The sequence below is a fragment of the Osmerus eperlanus genome, chromosome 1 (genome assembly GCF_963692335.1).
Source record: "Osmerus eperlanus chromosome 1, fOsmEpe2.1, whole genome shotgun sequence".
In the NCBI taxonomy this organism is placed as follows: Eukaryota; Metazoa; Chordata; class Actinopteri; order Osmeriformes; family Osmeridae; genus Osmerus; species Osmerus eperlanus.
In genome coordinates, this window is record NC_085018.1 from 23,194,591 (window position 1) to 23,212,351 (window position 17,761).

Consider the following 17,761-nt stretch of genomic DNA (forward strand, 5'->3'; position numbering starts at 1 on the left):
AATGTTGTCCCCAATAAGCACAGCAAAGGCCTCTGGGTTAAACAACATTCTGCTTGCTATAACTCCAAACAAACTGTTTATATTTTTCGCAGCTCCAGTCCAGATATACACCGCTGTTGTAAACATACCCTACAGTTCTGTACCTTATAGATCGGGAATAGGTCTAAGGTCCGCTTGTCCTCCTCACAAAATGTATCACAAAAGGGAAAATATATCACAAGGTGAATTTGTTTTCCTGAAGCTTTGACCTTTTTTCCGATGGGTACTCTGAGCTGGCTGGCTGTTGGGAACTGTTTTGACGCTAGTCTGTTTGGACAGTTCTGCACCTTGAGATCTGGAGCCCGGCCACAGAGGGTAGCAAGAAGGACAATACAGAGAGAGTCTGAGCGCTCCCTTCATCCACTCAGCCTCAGAGACGATAAGCTTTGTCTCAATGTAGAACTTAACGATTTCTTGGTGCTGTGCAGAAGTATTTTCAGGACAGCCCGACAGGGGAGAGAAAAGGATGGTAGCGGAACGAAACACCAAAGCAACCTGGCTTTGGCTGTCTGAGGTGTTACTGAATTGATCCAGGTCCCTGTACAGACAAGATGCAAAACTCGCTTCTGTAAAATGTGGAACTCCTTTTGGAGGATTTGGGATAGATTAAAAATGGTGTTTGCACAAGTCACTGTGATAATACTGGAGTAGAATATGCAAATTACTTGGAAAAAGACACCCTAATAACCTGCATTTTCAGGGAATATTACAAAAAATAACCAAATGGTTTATTTCATGTTGATACATTCTTGGACAACACCACAGAATCATTGCATGAGTGGCTAAACGTAAATCTCTCCCACAACATGGCACATAAGCAGCAAGGGCAACATGAAGATACTCAAGTACAAACTGTAGAAAACATACATGCTTTGTCTTTTTTTGTGTTTTGTTTTTAAATATATATTCATCTTTTTTTTTCTTCACAATGGTCCCTATGTCGCGGAGCAATAGGAAACTCTAAGACAAATTAAAGCCATATTCTGCCCAGTGAGAAATCACTGCAAGTCAAATAGAACGGAAAACAGGATCGGACAAGCCATTCAGAGAAGACAGGTGGATCAACTGTGTTGTGAGGTTCTCATATTTTGTAGAAACTTTAACATCAAACATAGCAGGCATGCATTGACAACCTTGTTGTGTCTGAATACCATTGATCACTGGAGTCTTCATAGAAATCCGTCAAAGCATGGATTGAGCTCTCTTTTAGTCATCTAAACACAGTTAATGGTGAAATACACAACAGATGTAAAACAAGTACGTGGTTCAAGAGACACGTTAGGTAATGGGACAACAGGACATTCTCTTCCACAGGCAACCGGTAACAACAATTCAACACGAATCAGTAAAAAAACACAAAATAACCCTTTTCTCAAAGTATCAAAGAGAAGAATATGGCTTTAATTATAATGTGCATTCAAGAAGCAAGGACAACCAAAAATAGATTAATCTTAGAAAACCCACAACAAAGGAAACAGAAATAGCAGAGGAACCACACACTTGTCAACGTGAAGTTTGAAAAAACTTGCAGTTTGGAAGTACATTGAGGAGAGGAGGCAGCCCCAATGTTAAGTCATTTTCTTGTGCATTGCACCTTTAGAGACACTCTGTGAGTAGGGGGAGGGACGGCCCAATGGCATCCGCAGGGCACTGGCCCCGCCCCCTAGCAACCCTGGAACTCCGTGAGCCTCCAAGGTAACCAGGATGTGTTTTGTCCAAGGAAGTAGAGCTCAACATGTTGTTTTTCTCATCATTGAGTGTGATTTTTTTTTTTTTCTTTTCTTTTTGTTTCTTTAAATTTTTGCAGAGCTTAGTCTTGGTTTTTCCATGTTTTTTTTTTCTGTCTCCAGGCTCTCTGGTTAAGTTTCAATCAGGATGTTTGTGAAGACCTCTGCCAGTGTTTTCTAGTGAAAGGAAAGTTCCGGAAGTTTGCTCTGCCCTGAGACCTGATTAGACAAGAAGAGGTGCACATGGACGCAAACCATTTTTTTACATTCCCCTTTGACAGAGGGGCATGCGATTAAGCCGCTCTATTCATCGCTCTATTCATCACTCTATTCATCACTCTATTCCCTCCAACCTCACTCCGTTTCTCTCTATCTCTCCCTCTCTCTTCCTTTCTCCAGTGGAGGTCTTCAGATCTCAAGGTCATTGTAGCTCACGTACTTTGTCTTGGCGGCCGGACCTGAGGGAGACAGAGGGAGACAGATTAGGATTTGGTCATTCAGGCTTCAGTGTGTGAGGACACACACTGTAGTCTCGATCAAACATGCTACCTGAGCAAACATCCTGTGAGATTTCCCTAAAGTCTTTCAAGCGATAACGATATTTGGCGGACATGTTGACAACCCAGCACTGACTCATTAGGTTAGCAAACAGGTGGCCACAAGAACCCACTCATATTACTATTATGTAACGCCTCTCTCACATCCTACAACCAGCACTGTACATAAGGCACAGGGACAAATGGGATAACAATAATTTGACTTCCTTGGAGAGTACAGTACTAATTTAAATATGTTAGGACGTTAGGAAGTTAGGACTGGCATTTCCCATTTTCCGAGCTGATTCTCTCTAACTCTCTGAGAAGTGGATCCAGAGAGTGTTTGGGTTGAACTCTGCGTACTGAATACAGTCGTCAGTTTGACTGAAAGGTGATGAAGCAGCCAGACAGTCGTTTGAAAACACCAGCGACCCCCGATACTGACTGTGTAAGACAGGAGGAGGATGAAGAAGGACAGAGTCTTGAGAAAGTGACCTCTCGTTGTTTCTGCGGAGCCCGGACGCTCTCCTCCGCCACGACACAGCTCCTCTCCAGCTAATGAAGGTTCAGAGAAGCTATTACCTCCCCTGCTGACCTCAGGCAGCACATCTTGAAGGCGGCGCCGGGCTAAAAACGTCTTAATGGGCCTTATCTATCAGCCCACCTCCACAGGGAGGGGAGACTACACTTGCCAATCTCATGCCAGCTGCGGAAAACAATCACATCTGGAACAGGCAACCTGTGAACCAAGACCCCCATCCTTTTAGCTATTTCAAATCCCCCATGAACCTGCCCCTGCAGCACATCCAGTGACAGATGGATTTAACCCGAACCAGTGCAGAATCATCAATCACGTCCTGAAGATAAAGGGAAATGACACATTATGCTTATTAACGTATGACAGTGTCATTGCCCATCCTGACTTTGTCATAATGGGTTTTTATTCTTAAGGACATCAGTTGATCAGGACATCAACTGGACATCAACTGATCCAACATGAGCCATCACTACCATGGTCGGGTCTATGCTAATGGCCTGGGATTAGAACAGTGGCAACATCAAGAAAGAGATCATATTAATCATAATAAGTTTAGCATTTAAGCCTCTTCTTTTGGCAAAGAGATGACGGCTCACAATACGTGAAACTGGATGTAAGTCGTCCCTACAGGATGTCAAGCCTTCATCACAGAATTACAGAACACATGCTTAGCATGCTGAGCCAAACCAGACCCCATCAAACAACATTGTCTTCTGTAACTTTGCTGTTTGAACAGGAGTCCATTGACACTGCTCGTCATTAACTGGGTAATGAGAGCTGTCTGGCCACAGTACAGTCATCACTTATTAGTATCATGCGTATAAGAAGCTGAGGATAACATGCTTATGCAGCTGTGCGGCTAACTGGTGCCCTTAGAAGTGGAGTGGGAGAGTCAGGAATCCAGAATCTAAGTTTAACTTTGTGTGGCTGGAGTGGTTTGAAAGAGAGAAGGGGAAGATTCTTCAGGCTGGCAGACGTGACCTGTGGGATTCACGGCACAAGGAACAGCTCTGCCACAGTGCTCTTGACAGGAGACCTTCCTAAATTAAATATACCGTTCGGTCTAAAACCGGGCTTGCTTTTTGATTGGTTTTGCCGGTGCTATTTATATGCATCGCGTCCTACTGGTTAGAGAATGATGAATGAGTTATCTAATGTAACATTGTAGTTATGACACACCAATGAATAATCAACTGAGTTATGAGTGAGAAATGTCTCTTTGCTTGTTAAGTTTGCAAAACGGATCATACATAGAAGAAAAAACAGGGAAAATTGGAAAGAAACTCGTATCCTCTTTCTTGTGGAGGCGTAGTGCCGACAGCGTTGGAAGAGCCTTGTTTCCGGACTCAGGAGGAGCAGCAGTTGGGTGTTTTTCACCCGGGCTGGAAATATTCAGGAAGGGAAGGGCGGCGCAGAGCTGTGGAGGGCAGCCTGGCGAACATTACCCAGAACAACAGATGGCGGCGTCGTCTGCAGGGAGACATAGAGACAGCACACTGCGTCTGACGCTGCTGCCATAGCGATCCTAGCTTCCGCTGTCTCAACGACTCAGCTGTCTGGGCTCACCCTGTGCTATTTTGAAGTTACGGATGAACGTCAAATTCGGACTCCCTCCCTGATTTAAAATGATGAAAAGGGAGTCAGGTGGCTGAGCGGTTAGAGAATCGGGCTAGTAATCAGAAGGTCGCTGGTTCGATTCCCCGGCCGTGCCAAAAATGACGTTGTGTCCTTGGGCAAGACACTTCACCCTACTTGCCTCGGGGGAATGTCCCTGTACTTACTGTAAGTCGCTCTGGATAAGAGTGTCTGCTAAATGTAAAATGTAATATAAATGAAAATGCTGACTTTCGCAGACCGTGTGAACATATCGTTGGGGTTGGCGTTGAACCCTAGGTAAGAAAGGAAAAGGGGTCTGGGCTGTGGGGCTGTGGTTGTGTGTAGGGGGGTGAGGTGAGGCTAAAAAGGAAAGGAAAATCCCTTTGCACTGTCTTTTATAACCCCCTTAGGGAAGTGGAAGAGAAAGGTGGGTACCCCCCTTCAGGCACTGCACCCAAAAGTGAGTGTATAGCTGTACCCCGAGAGTCCTTACACCGTACATACTGTGCACAATGTTCACCTGCTGCAGACCATAGAATGAAAAGAGTTCCCTACATTAGGATTGCAGTGTATTTGCCAACATTTCATTCTGTCTCTGACCTTTCTGTCTCCGAGAGTTCCGTTAGAGCGCAGAATGCTGCACATCAAAGCCTACTTTACTGATATGAAGCTTGCGCAAGTTCAGTTAGGCAAGACCGATCCCTGCACTCGGGCTTAATCGTAGCGTACACTACTCACTCCCCCCGCTAAGAACGCCCTACCTCCCCCCGTTCCCTGGTCGGGCGGTCACTGGGGTTCAGGTCGATTAGCGCTCCCGCTATCAATTAATGGCGTCACATGATCTGTGCCTTTAAATATGATTCTCTCCCTGTGTAGTTTGTTCATGCTATCAAGTGCGCGACCCTCCACCACCCTGTCGCCACCCGGTTCCTGTCTCAGTCTTCGGCTTGATTGGTCGTCGGCTGCCGCCACCGCCACCAGTGTCTGGACTCCGTGGGGGATTCTTCTTCGGGCGTTGGGCAGGCGCCCGTTGATCTATATAATTCCCCGTGGGGTTCAAGCGCCAAACACCATAGTACATTTATTATTCTGTAATAAACATCTTTCACTCATCCCAGTTCTCTCCTGATTGAAGTTCCGATGTTCCGGAGATGTGATTTATCTCTCCGGAGGTGAAGGTCAAAGGGGAAGCTTCTGTACCCTGTACATACGGATATTTTATAGAATGCGCATGAATTTAGATTAGACATTATAGGTTTTATAGAGAATTTAAATGGGTCCCAAAGGGCAAAGGGTCTTATCTTAAAGGGGATATTTAACTGTTATAAAATTTTAAAAGGGGATATTTAACCTGCTTAAAAATGAATGTTAAGCTCATGGATACATTGTGACCCATAGAATAAAGCCTGTTAGCATGTCCTATATGGAGCATTACCTACAATCACCCTGAAACACTTCACCTCTGCCACTCAAATAGATTGTTATATTATACCCCCCCCCCCTCCCAGCCCTAGTCCACTCTCTCCCCCTCCTCATGTTAAAGTTATGAGTGAATTCAAAGGGGATGGAGATAAATAGCCGTGCAGACTTCATTAGCATCCCTTTCACACCCTCTATCCAAGCCTCCCAGAAATGGAACAAGGTCATAACAAAAAGTAAAAGTAGAAGATTAATTTGGTCTTACCTCTGATAAATTATGAGAATTAGCCTGTTGGAAAAAAACATTATTTGGTGAGTAGTCTCCTAGACCCCAGTGGGAATAGGAGAGAGCTGGTAATTTGACCACACCCACACCCCTGAATTTCCTTGTGTAAAATTTTGGCTGGGTTTGCACAGTAAAGGTTATGTGACTAGTTTTATCAAAATGAAATAAAATGCTTATAAAAGTTGTGAGAACATTAATTGATTTGGTAGGACTCCAAAAAATGCATTGGCAATCAAAGTCAACATCAAAGTTTAGATGCAATTTGACTTGATTCAATCTTCTTCCTCAAAATTAAACATGAATGCGTTGTTGGGCCAGTAGTGTCGCCGTGCCGACCCACCGATCCTGGGTGAACTGAATGGGTTTTTTGACTCTCGATGCATGCTACAGTATTCATGCAATTTGCCATATTCTAAAGGTATTTAATTAAAAAAGAAATATATTTTTTAGGAAACAACGACACACATTCACTCGTTTTCTAAAGTTGTCAAGTGCATATACAAATGTTTTCAGGAAAACAGGTAGAGGAACTATTCTAATGGTTAATAAGTGCCTGGCAAGTTTGTCACTTAAAACAGTGTTCAACATTTAAAAGGTTTGTGAGAAAAGGAAAAACGACACTGTGTGCACATTTCTGCCTGACTGATCTCTCCATCTGTTACCAGTGTCTCTCCTCTCCAGTAATGACACTTTCCCCCAATAAGTGAACATACAATATACTGTCCTTGAGCAACATTACTGTGCAGTACGGACATTTTTAAATGCAACATGTGTTCTTATGTGTTATGTTCTAAAATATTAAGAAGAATAACTTCCACACACACGCGCACACGCACACACACAATACAGTTTCATGCTTCACTGTTGCTAAATGTGAGAGCGTCTGCTAAAAATGACTAAATGTAAATGTCCTGTCAGTCCTGATTTACAGTTCTGTATGTGACTGAAATGAGAAGGAAAGGAAGGAAGGAAGGAAGAAAGGAAGAAAGGAAGAAAGGAAGAAAGGAAAGGAAGGATGTGTGTTCCCTGGCTTATGTAGACAAGTTTGAGAAGTCAAAGGGGTCAGTCCAAATTTAGTACTTTCCCTTTAAGGAGTTCGTCATCTGAAGTTATTCATCGACCCCGTGAGTCACGCAGCAAGTTGACTTTAAAGATGAGATTCATAGCTGTAAGGACTGATGACTGACCGTCACTGTCCTTGTCCCTGCATGGACTGTGTCAACTTTAACAGAATGTGTAACACTTCAGACAATGTATTCTTCTCTCTCTCTCTCTCTCTCTCTCTCTCTCTCTCTCTCTCTCTCTCTCTCTCTCTCTCTCTCTCTCTCTCTCTCTCTCTCTCTCTCTCTCTCTCTCTCTCTCTCTCTCTCTCTCTCTCTTTCTTTCCCTCCCTCCATCCCTCCCTCCCTCATTCCTCCCTCCCTCCCTCCCTCATTCCTCCCTCCCTCCCTCATTCCTCCCTCCCTCCCTCATTCCTCCCTCCCTCATCCCTCCCACACTCACTGTTGGGGTCGACGTTCTCGCACAGCTCCGTCTTGGCCTCCCCGTTGGGCCGGTCGCTGGCCTTGTGGGAGAGACGCGACGACATGGTGGCAGCCGTCACCACCGCCTTGAAGCTGCGCTTCCTCTTCTGCACGTTGAGCTCCGGGTGGAAGATGATGACGTACACCTTGGGCATGTAGAGCATCCCCAGAGCCACGGAGGCGCTGAGGTTCATGGAGATGGTCAGCGTTGTGGTCTGGATGTACAGCTGTGGGGGAGAAGCAGAAGGTGGCCCACGTGCCGTTATTAGCACGGTTTAAGGATCGGTGTTTCTTAGATACTATTATTATAATTAGACCGATACGCTGTTCTTATTGGTCCAGAGAAGTTCTCAGAAGTCCGCAAAAACGTTTGCAGACTTTTGAACGTTCGCAGAGGTCTGCAAACGTTTTTACGGACCTAGCAACAAGCGGTTGCCTTGGAGATGTTGAGAACATGGCGTCTGCTTTTTCATTTTTTTCTGCCAGATTATTGTTGCAGTATATAAGAAACCAAACATGGACTTTGGACAGGTCTGCAAACACGTTGTCGCTTCGATTTGTTAGGATTAGGGTTAAGGGGTTAGGGGTCGACCTACGGTCTCAGTCCAGAAACGTTTTAACAAATCTCTGCTTACAAAGGCGTTTGCAGACCTGTTGAAAAGTCCATATTTGCAGTTTGACCATCATCCTGTGTAGCAAAAGCTTTTGAGCTCAGGGTCAGGGTTGTTGTGTCAGCTGGGGAGACAGAGGTAGGAGGTGAACTCTATTGAGTTAGCTGTCGGTTTAGTAAGGTTCAGGAAGGGTCTTGGTTTTATGACCACTTGGGATTCAAACCCATGGTGTGACTTACAGAAAAAGGTAGGTGGTGGTTGGATGTGTGGCTGCAAAGGTACCAAAGCACAGAAAACAAGTTATAAGCAGAGATGGGAAGTACTTTGTTACTGTACTTAAGTAGATTTTTCTGGTATCAGTACTTCACTATTTATTTTTCTGACAACTTTTTACTTTCACTCCTTAAATTTTTTCACAAATGTCTGTACTTTTTTACTTCTGACATTTTCAAGCCAGACTCCTTACTTTAGTTTGTATCTGTATTTGGTGGCATGATCTCTCTCTCTGTCCTCTCCTCCCCTTTCACTGTGTGTGAATTTATTTTTCTCAAATAGTTGTTAAAAAAAATATTTAAAAAAAAGGTTCCCCCCCCCAAAAAAAAAAACGTTTCTAAAGGTTGAAAAAATTACATTATTACATTTGGTCCAGTTACCAGCGTGACATTAAAACAGCCAGTAGTAATGTCTACTTTTTACTTGAGTATGTCAGAGCCCACACTTCTTTACTTTAACTTGAGTGAAAAAGTGTAGTCAGTAGTTCTAATTTTACCAGTGTGTTTTTAAACATGAATATCTGTACTTCTACTTGAGTGAAGGATGTGTGTACTTTTGCCATCTCTGGTTATAAGTCGCCTCTGCTCTGGAGAATTCTGCCTGAGTTTCAAACCCCCACACTGAATGTCACATGAATGGTTTAGGGTGGTTTCATAATAGAACTGAATCATTATTATAACTCTGTTGCTAACCTGGTCTGGAAACAAATGAGGACAACATCCTCACAAGCTTTGAGAAATGTCAATATTTAAACGTCCTCTAATGAATATGAATAAAATAAAAAACTATCTCATGTTAGTTTATCACTTCAAAACATTCACTAAACCAGTACGAGGCGGGCTGGGGCTGGGGATGGGGCTGGGGTTGGGGCTGGGGAAAGAAATCCCAACCGACAGATCACTCGTTTGGCGCACTGTAAATGTTTCATGTGTTGCTTGTTTTGGCTCTGCAGCGGACGCCATGGCCTGCGAGCTCGCTGACTGCAGCCAGTGTTGAGCAGAATGCATAAAGACGCTGAACCCTGTTTCCTAATAGGATCCCCAGAGCCGCAACAGCGGCTTACTGGGCTGCTTTTATGACGCCCCACACCTTTGTTTCACATTTTCCTGAGTGCTATTTGCGCTGGAAGTCACAGGTTGAGCCAGAGAGTAGCCCAGGGCCAGGAGCTCACGCCACTGTGACGAACACAGGCGTGGGTGTGAAACCATCCAATGCTGTCATCTTCATTTGTCAGACTGCAAATCAGTGCGAATGGCAGAGAAGAGGTGTGTTAATGCGCTCTGAGAGGACACAAGCAGTATGTGTGTGTGTGTGTGTGCTGTGGTCGGTAGCTTGGCCTGCTGTAGATTGGCAGAATATCAAGCTATAAACAGAAACACAGCCAAATATGCACTTCGTTAAGAGTTAATAAGCAATGGATTTGCTTTCCTTTTAGAAACCCTGAATATATTCCTCTCAAACAATGCCTGTTACAAAGTTCTTGACTAAGTCAGTTATCTATTGTATGTTGTTGTCTCAAGGCCAACTGATTTCTCAAATGAATAAAGAGGAGCATGTCACTTTGCTGCAAGGCTAGGCTTGTACAACCTCATTTGAAAAGGAGACACTTTACAGCACAAAACGGGTACAAGTTGCTTATCGTGCCAGATAAGACTCAAACAGAGTTACAGTAGGAATCAGTGTGATAAGTAGTGAGAACATGACACTTTAGATCCCAGGTTCTGTCAGGCTTAGCCAGGAGTCCTTTATTAATTGGGTGTTCATCTAATCATGACTCGAGATCTAATCATCCCAGACCGCCATCTTTAGCAAAAGTCAGCAATGTTTAGAAGTAAAAAAAAAGAGCTGAAATAGACTTTAGAAATCGTTGTAATAATTCTTTTTTTGGGCTGATTTCCCAGATGTTGATGATAAAAGAAAGCCAGTCACATGACCTGGGTTAGCCGAGGGAGTGAAGACAATACAAAGGTTCTAATGAAAGGAAGCATTCGATGACACCATAAGTGTTTCTTTATTACTATGCCACTTAATTATAATAGTGTCCACCTTTACACTTTTGTAATAACATTCAGAGATGGCAAAAGTACACCCATATTTCACTCAAGTAGAAGTACAGAACCTCATGTTTAAAAATACTGATACAAGTTGAAGTACTGACTACACTTTTTCCACTCAAGTTACAGTAAAGAAGTATGGGCTCTAACATATACTTAAGTAAAAGGTACCCATTAGTACTACCTGTTTTAGTGTCACGCTATAAATCAACCTTGAGAAGGTTTTTTTCCACAAACAGTGAAAGGAGAGTGGCGGAGAGGGGAGGAGATAGGAGAACAGAGAAGCCTAAAACAGTAGATTAAAGCAGAGCACAATAGAGTACTGTAGAGTATAGTAGAGTCCTCATCAATGACTCATAAATGATGTACACTTTTTTTTCTAATCTTTTTTTATTACCTTTCAATTCCTTTTGAAAGGAAAAGTTTATATTTATTTAGAAACTTTTTTTTCTCTCCAAAAAACTAACAAATCGACCATTTGCAGCTTTTTTTCACAACTTTTTTGTTATTGCCTTTTGCCTTGCTGCATGGTAGCTTCGTATACTAGCTTACATTCGTTGTGCGTGATTGCCAGGAAAGGAAAAAAGGCACACAATGACAATAATATTGATCATGCCACCAAATACAGATTAAAACTAAAGTAACAAGCCTGGCTTTAAAATGAAAAAAGTAGAAAGTACAGATATTTGTAAAGTGTAAGGAGAGAAAGTAAAACGTTTTCAGAAAAATAAATGGTGAAGTAAAGTACTGATACCAGAAAAATCAAATTAAGTATATTATCTACTAACAGTAACAACGTATTTGTACTTCCCATCTCTAGCATACAGTGCTACACTGTATTGTCATGTAATCACATAAATGTTCACATACATAGCTATAACAGTGAGTGATGTTAGCATAATGAATGATTGTGTAGTTACTGTGTACTCTTCAGTGTTCACTGAAAGTTAGGGGGGTCAGTTGGCTGAGCGGTTAGGGAACCGGGCTACTAATGAGAAGGTTGTTCAATTCCTGGCCGTGACAAATGACATTGTGTCCCTGGGCAAGGCACTTCACCCTACTTGCCTCGGGGGAATGTCCCATAAGTCGCTCTGGATAAGAGCGTCTGCTAAATGACTAAATGTAATTCCACTGTAAGGTGGACGGGACGAGTGGAAAAACATGAAGGATGCCCTCTGCACAACTTGGTGTCACAAGGTCTAAGTAAACAAGAGAAAGTACTGTGAGTAAGAAAGTAAGCACACAGGAGGTAAGTAGTTATAGTAAGTGGGATGGGGAGTCGGAAGGTATAAAAGTAAGTAAGTGAGTCAAAAAGGACAGCATCACCTCTATCTTTATGCCTGTTGTCCACATCTCAAAAGTGCATCAGGAGCATCGTTGCTTGTTAGATGTTTTCAGCCAGCAGTGTGCTCACCCTTAATGTTGTGTAAGTGTTTCATGTGTACTGATTAAAACCTTCAGTATTTGAAGAGTGTCTGTGTTGTTCGGTCTCTGTGGGGAGTGGGCAGGAGCGTAAACAAAGTAAATTAATTAGACTTTCTCCGCATTTTTAAACACAAAGTCGGGCTCATTACCGAACCTGGAGCTGGGACAAACTGTTCTGTATCTTGAAACCAGAGTCAAGTTTCCAGTTTTTATGTGTGTGTGTTATTATGACGCATCGCTTTTACTGTTTCGCTAGCCTCTGTGAATTGTTATGTTTCTGTAGCATTTGTTAGGCTGTCGTCACACTAAGCAATATTGTTTTTGCAGAAAAGTCAGCGACAGACTCGCTTTTTTATTTCCATAACAACATTGGCAATAAAATATGTGTTTTCAAGTTGAGGGTCCTGTTCTGGTGTACACCAAACGCTCCAAGCTCCGCCAAGAAATAAAGAGCTGCGCAACTTTCGGTTGAGGTCACTGATTACAACAGGAAAAAAAGGTTTGTTTCACAGTCATAATTGAAATGTTTTACAGTAACTAGGGACGGGGGATTTTTTGCTCAGCTTTTGTTGTCAGTGATCACAAAACGGAAAAGGCATCTGCAAAAAAAATACTGTATTCTCCTAATTTTCTATTTGTCTCCCCTTCATTTTCAAGGCAAACCTGCACATCCACCAATGTTCTGATACCAACTGCTGCCACTTCAAAACAACGTGTGGGGGTGTACCAGAGAGACAAGCTCAGTATCTGAGGAGATGAAAACACCTCTTCCTGGAGCGTTCAACACAGCTCTGAGGTACATAACCTCAAGAAAAATGTATTCTGTCTTCTTCCAGGGAAAACCAGAACTTCATAGGTAAAGGTAGAGCGAGATCAATCGAGAGATAGAGATATTGTAAGAGAGTGCGAGACAAGGAGAGATATGAAGAGAGAGGGGGAGAGAGACACAAAGAGAGAGGGTGAGAGATATGGAGAGAAAGAGAGTGAAAAAGAGAAAGTGAGAAGGTGGCATTGAGAGGACAGAACTGATGCGTCTCTGCAGACACACTGAAGAACTGAGGAGAACTCAAAACATATGCTTGAATGAAAGAAAAAGACAAGTTTCTGCTCTTGAGAAGAGCTCTTGTTCTGCCAGATCAGGGAGACAGACAAAACTGCAGGAACTGCCAACACTAAAGAGGGGTGTAGCTGATGGTGCTTCTGAAACCCACACTCGCTCGACACACTGCCAGCCAAACACAACAGAGACCCATGTCAATGGTTGCGCTTTGCTCGGCCAACGACATTATTTAAATCTACTGGGCTATGCCGATGTCCTTTACAGATAACAAATTGGTATAGGGTTTACCCCTTAACCGGTAACCTACAGTAACACTAATCTATCTTTACCTGAACAGCTCGTTCACTAATGTATGAGGTCATGGCCCAGATTAAAGTGTGCATCGTTCCATGTAGACATGAGGAGTCATTGGAATTAGTGCATCATTGGACAAAGCATCATTAGATAATTGCGGTAGTGGATAAGAAGTGTTTTTTGTTTGATTAGAGTATCGTAGGTCACATGCAGGGGTGAGGGGGGGGTTAATGCTACACTAGCCATACCTACGCATGGATGACCAGCCAGTGTTGGGCTAACCACGGCAGAACAGCGTACTGACTGCCTCCATGGCATGTTGAGCCGAGCTAGTTAACCTTGTTCATTTGGGAACATAACCTGACACTTTAGCGAGGAGGCACCTGTGTTCGCTGACCTAAATAAAACAGGCTTCAACGCAGATGGCACGACTAGCCTATTGCTGAGTGGTTTGTAATGGGCCAGTGCTCCCCCCCCAACACACACACGTATCCATATACCTGCAGTCTGCATTGCTGGGAGGACATTGTGATGGGCAGGGTCTTCACAGAGAGACCGAAGGAATGTTCTTCCTCAGCTAGAGCTCTGGTAAGGGATGCTGCTTAGAACTCCAACGAATAATCCAGAATTGATCTATTTGAGCTTAGTTTCAAATGCAAACACAAGTAAGTATAGTTAAGTTTTTTGGGGGGTATTAAATCCTACACCTACTCATTTGCTTCAAACTGTTTCTCCTAATGGTCCTCTCTGCCCCCGTCTGGCATCTCCGCAAGGCTTGCATGTGGCTCATCGTTCAGCCTCCCTGATGACTGTCTGACTGGCCGCCCGCCTGGACTCTACCTCACGGCACCAGCCTCCCCTCCAGAGCTGAAAGCAGAATTCAACACTGCCAACAGTTCACCAGATAGCATGTTCCGTCTGCTTCTCTTTATCTTCGTGTACTCTCTCTCACTTTCTCTCCCTCTCTCTTGTCCTCTCTCTTGTCCTCTCTCTCTCCCTCTTGTCCTCTCTCTCTCCCTTTCTCGCTCTCTCTGCGTCACTGTTTCTCGCTCCATTTCTCCACTTCTGTTTCTCTCGTTAATATAATGATTGTCCTTTCTCCATTTCCTTCTCCTGGTCCATGTTGTACAGTTGGTATTGACAAGGTTTACTTCAGAGGCGGTGGGGCCCGGGGAGAACGGTGACCCCAGCGTGTGGACGATCAAGAGGCAGGGAAGTTAGCAGGTTAAAGAGGCAAGTCACAGGTTCTCTGTTTGGAGCAGCCAAAATAAACTTTCTTTTGCTGCTCAGTATGGCGCTGTATGGAAGCCTACATGGTTGTTTATCACGTTGGGATCTGGCGTGATACAGACTTGAAAATGTGGGGGTGAGGAGAGAGCGAGGGGCGAGGAGAGAGTGGGAAGAGGGTTGAGGGAGGGGTCAGAAAGAGGCGAGAAAGAGGTGAGGAGAGTGAGATCCGTGTGGTAGAGGGGGTGTGAAAGCACCACTAGTCTGTGGGTGTAGACACGGGTGAAGCGAGAGGTGGAAGGAGAGAAGGGTTAGAGAGGACTGGACATTAAACAGGAGAAAGCTCGCAGTGGAGCCCATGAAAGCCCAGTGGTAATATTCTCCATTTTCTTCTAAGCGAGTGGGCGAAAAGATGGTTGAGGAGAAGGAGGGAGGGCAGAGGGTGATGGAGGAGGGTTAAAAGGTTGTATGGACCAGGAGAAAGACGAAGAAGCTGACCCCACGGGCTAGCCAGCGCTGTTTACCACCGTGGCTTTCTGTGCAACGACATGGTGCGTTCACAGAGAATCCTGAACAGCCTGAAGGTCTTGAGAGCAAAAGACAGGCTGTCATAACCCGTCAGCAGACACAGATCCCCCTGTGCAGTCGTGCAGACACACAAAGATCCACACACAGATCCACACACACAAACACACACACACACACACACACACACACCACAACACACGCGCGCTGCTGCACAAAAAGGCACAGACACACAGAGAACACACAATTATACAATGAACACACACCCACAGGTACAGGTATAGACCAAAATACACACATACACACACAAACACACACACACACACACAGGGATAGAGACCCAGACCCAGTGTAAAGTAGGACACCTCCAGTATAGAGACTGACACCCCCGAGTCACAGAGGCAGATCAGGTGTGGAGGCAGATCCAGGGTGGAGGCAGATCAGAGGTGGAAGCAGATCAGAGGTGGAGGCAGATCCGGGGTGGAGGCAGATCCGGGGTGGAGGCAGATCAGAGGTGGAGCTGTGCTATTCAAGTCCCTGAACAACACAATGGCAACCCATTATTCTGTATGTATTCATCTCTCATGTCCTCCCATCACTGTGTAGATGCCCTGCTTCAGGGCCAGCCGCTGGGCTTGGTGGAACCTTAATACCCTTTAAAAAAGGGTTGAAAGGATTGAAGAATCGTTCTTTTCATATTAGAGGCTCTACCTGACTGGGAGGCATGTTTAAATGATGCAAATGTTCAAATCCCTAAGCGTTTAAATAAAACATGGAGTCCCTTTATAAGAAGGTCGTTTTATTGACTGATTGGCTTGATGCGTTTCCCCGTTTGGAAGAGGACAGGCTAGCTGTCTGCACAGGACACACAGACTGTATTGATGTTTTGCTTCAAAGTGACTGTGTGTGTGTTGTGCGTCATGTGTGTGTTTGTGTGCAGGTTTGCGTTGCCGGTTTACAGAATCGGGTGTAATTTAAGACTCGTAAAGCTTTTAGACGTATACTTAGTTGCTTTCCTGAAGACAGAAGATGAATTCCCTCCAGTCTGGGGTTCAGGTCTGTGGCAGCTACTCAGACAGGCTGGCAGCTCTCAGGGGAGCGCCGTGCTCAAGCTCAACCATTTGCTGCTTTGCATACAATGTAGCCTTGATGCGCTTATCTTATCACCGGGTGGGGGAGAGTTGCTAGATTAGATGTTTATAGCAAGAGAAGGGGCGAACCTAATGGGCTGCTTGGCAAACATGCTGGGGGTTAAAAATCACACAAACCGGCCTGCACCAAGGCGGCGGTGTGTGTGTGTGTGTGCTGTCAGAGCGAAGAACTATGTCCAGTTCACCGTGGGGTTTATATGCTAAACAGTCATTATATTGTGGTGCTCTGGTGCTCTCTATCACAGATGTACACACCAGCCAGCACACGGAGGCTAGCTCCCTGTACCCTTCCCTCACACTGCGATTTGTGAAACAAATTAAGCACACCCTATTGCAAACAGTAATTGATCCATGTCTGCTAGACTTGCAGCGTAGAACATAAATCATAAATAATGTCATAAAATAGTCATAAATAATGCTTCGTCTCCATGAAGTCGTAGATCCCGACGCACAGTAACAGCCTCGGGGCTGGAGTCAATCATGACACAATGAAAGGCGAAGACTGTGCTTTATTTGTCGCCTCCTATAGGGAGACGCTGGTTGGGGGGTAAAATCACGTAATCTGAAGACAATCGAGGATGCTGCCTTAGTAAAGAAACTACAGTCTGAGCACGAGGACACCAGTTGGACCAGACAGACGTGCAAGTCGGGAACGTCTAAAACGTACGAAATCAGTTGTGAACTCTGCTTTCGTCGAAGGGGATTGCTGCAGGACTCTGCTCTTATGGATATTTACATTTAGTCATTTAGCAGACGCTCTTATCCAGAGCGACTTACAGTAAGTAGAGGGACATTCCCCCCCGAGGCACGTAAGGTGAAGTGCCTTGCCCAAGGACACAACGTACTTGGCACAGCCAGGAATCGAACCGGTAACCTTCAGATTACTAGCCCGACTCCCTAACCGCTCAGCCACCTGACTCACTGGGTGACTTCACTTTCCCTTTTTGTATTTAGCTGCTGTTAGGAGCGCGAGTAGAAGCCCAACTTTTCCACTCTGTGGGACAAACAAAGTTCATCTTGAATCCTGCGCTGCCCGCGTGTGTCAGAGTCAGACCTTCAGCCTCCCCTATTAGAGGCCGCATCGACAGCTGTGTCACCCAGAGCCTCCGCTGACCTGCCTGGGGCCAGCCTCTCTCCACTCGCACCCTGATGAGATAATACAGCCTTTGACTGCTCCCCTGCAACACAGCATCGCAGGAGGACGAGCAGGGGCAAGATTAATGACCCGCTCGCATCCAGCCCGACCGTGAGGGAGGGGAGGAGTGGGGAGAGGGGGGGGAGGAGGGGCGAAGGGGAGGAGGGGGGGGGGTGGAGGGGGAGGATGGATCTCAGGTGTGACCCTGAGTGTGTGTAGGTCGTGTTCTCCACCTCGGCAGCTACGTTATTACACACACATTCCTGCAGCTGCTCTTCCTGGTCGTGTCACATGGGCACATCACCAGACACCACAGAGGATGCGGGTGAACCTATTAAGGAC

General features: G+C 44.9%; 1 protein-coding gene across 1 annotated transcript in view; it reads right to left on the reverse strand.

Annotated features, from left to right (window-relative positions):
• Positions 1–745: 745 nt before the first annotated feature.
• The window catches only part of grm7 (glutamate metabotropic receptor 7), a 101,754-nt gene continuing 84,738 nt past the window's right edge, over positions 746–17,761 (reverse strand). The window contains 2 exon segments of the mRNA XM_062471412.1: positions 746–2,224; positions 7,645–7,891. Of these exon segments, the coding sequence (XP_062327396.1) occupies positions 2,175–2,224; positions 7,645–7,891 (297 nt within the window). The 3' untranslated portion in view covers positions 746–2,174.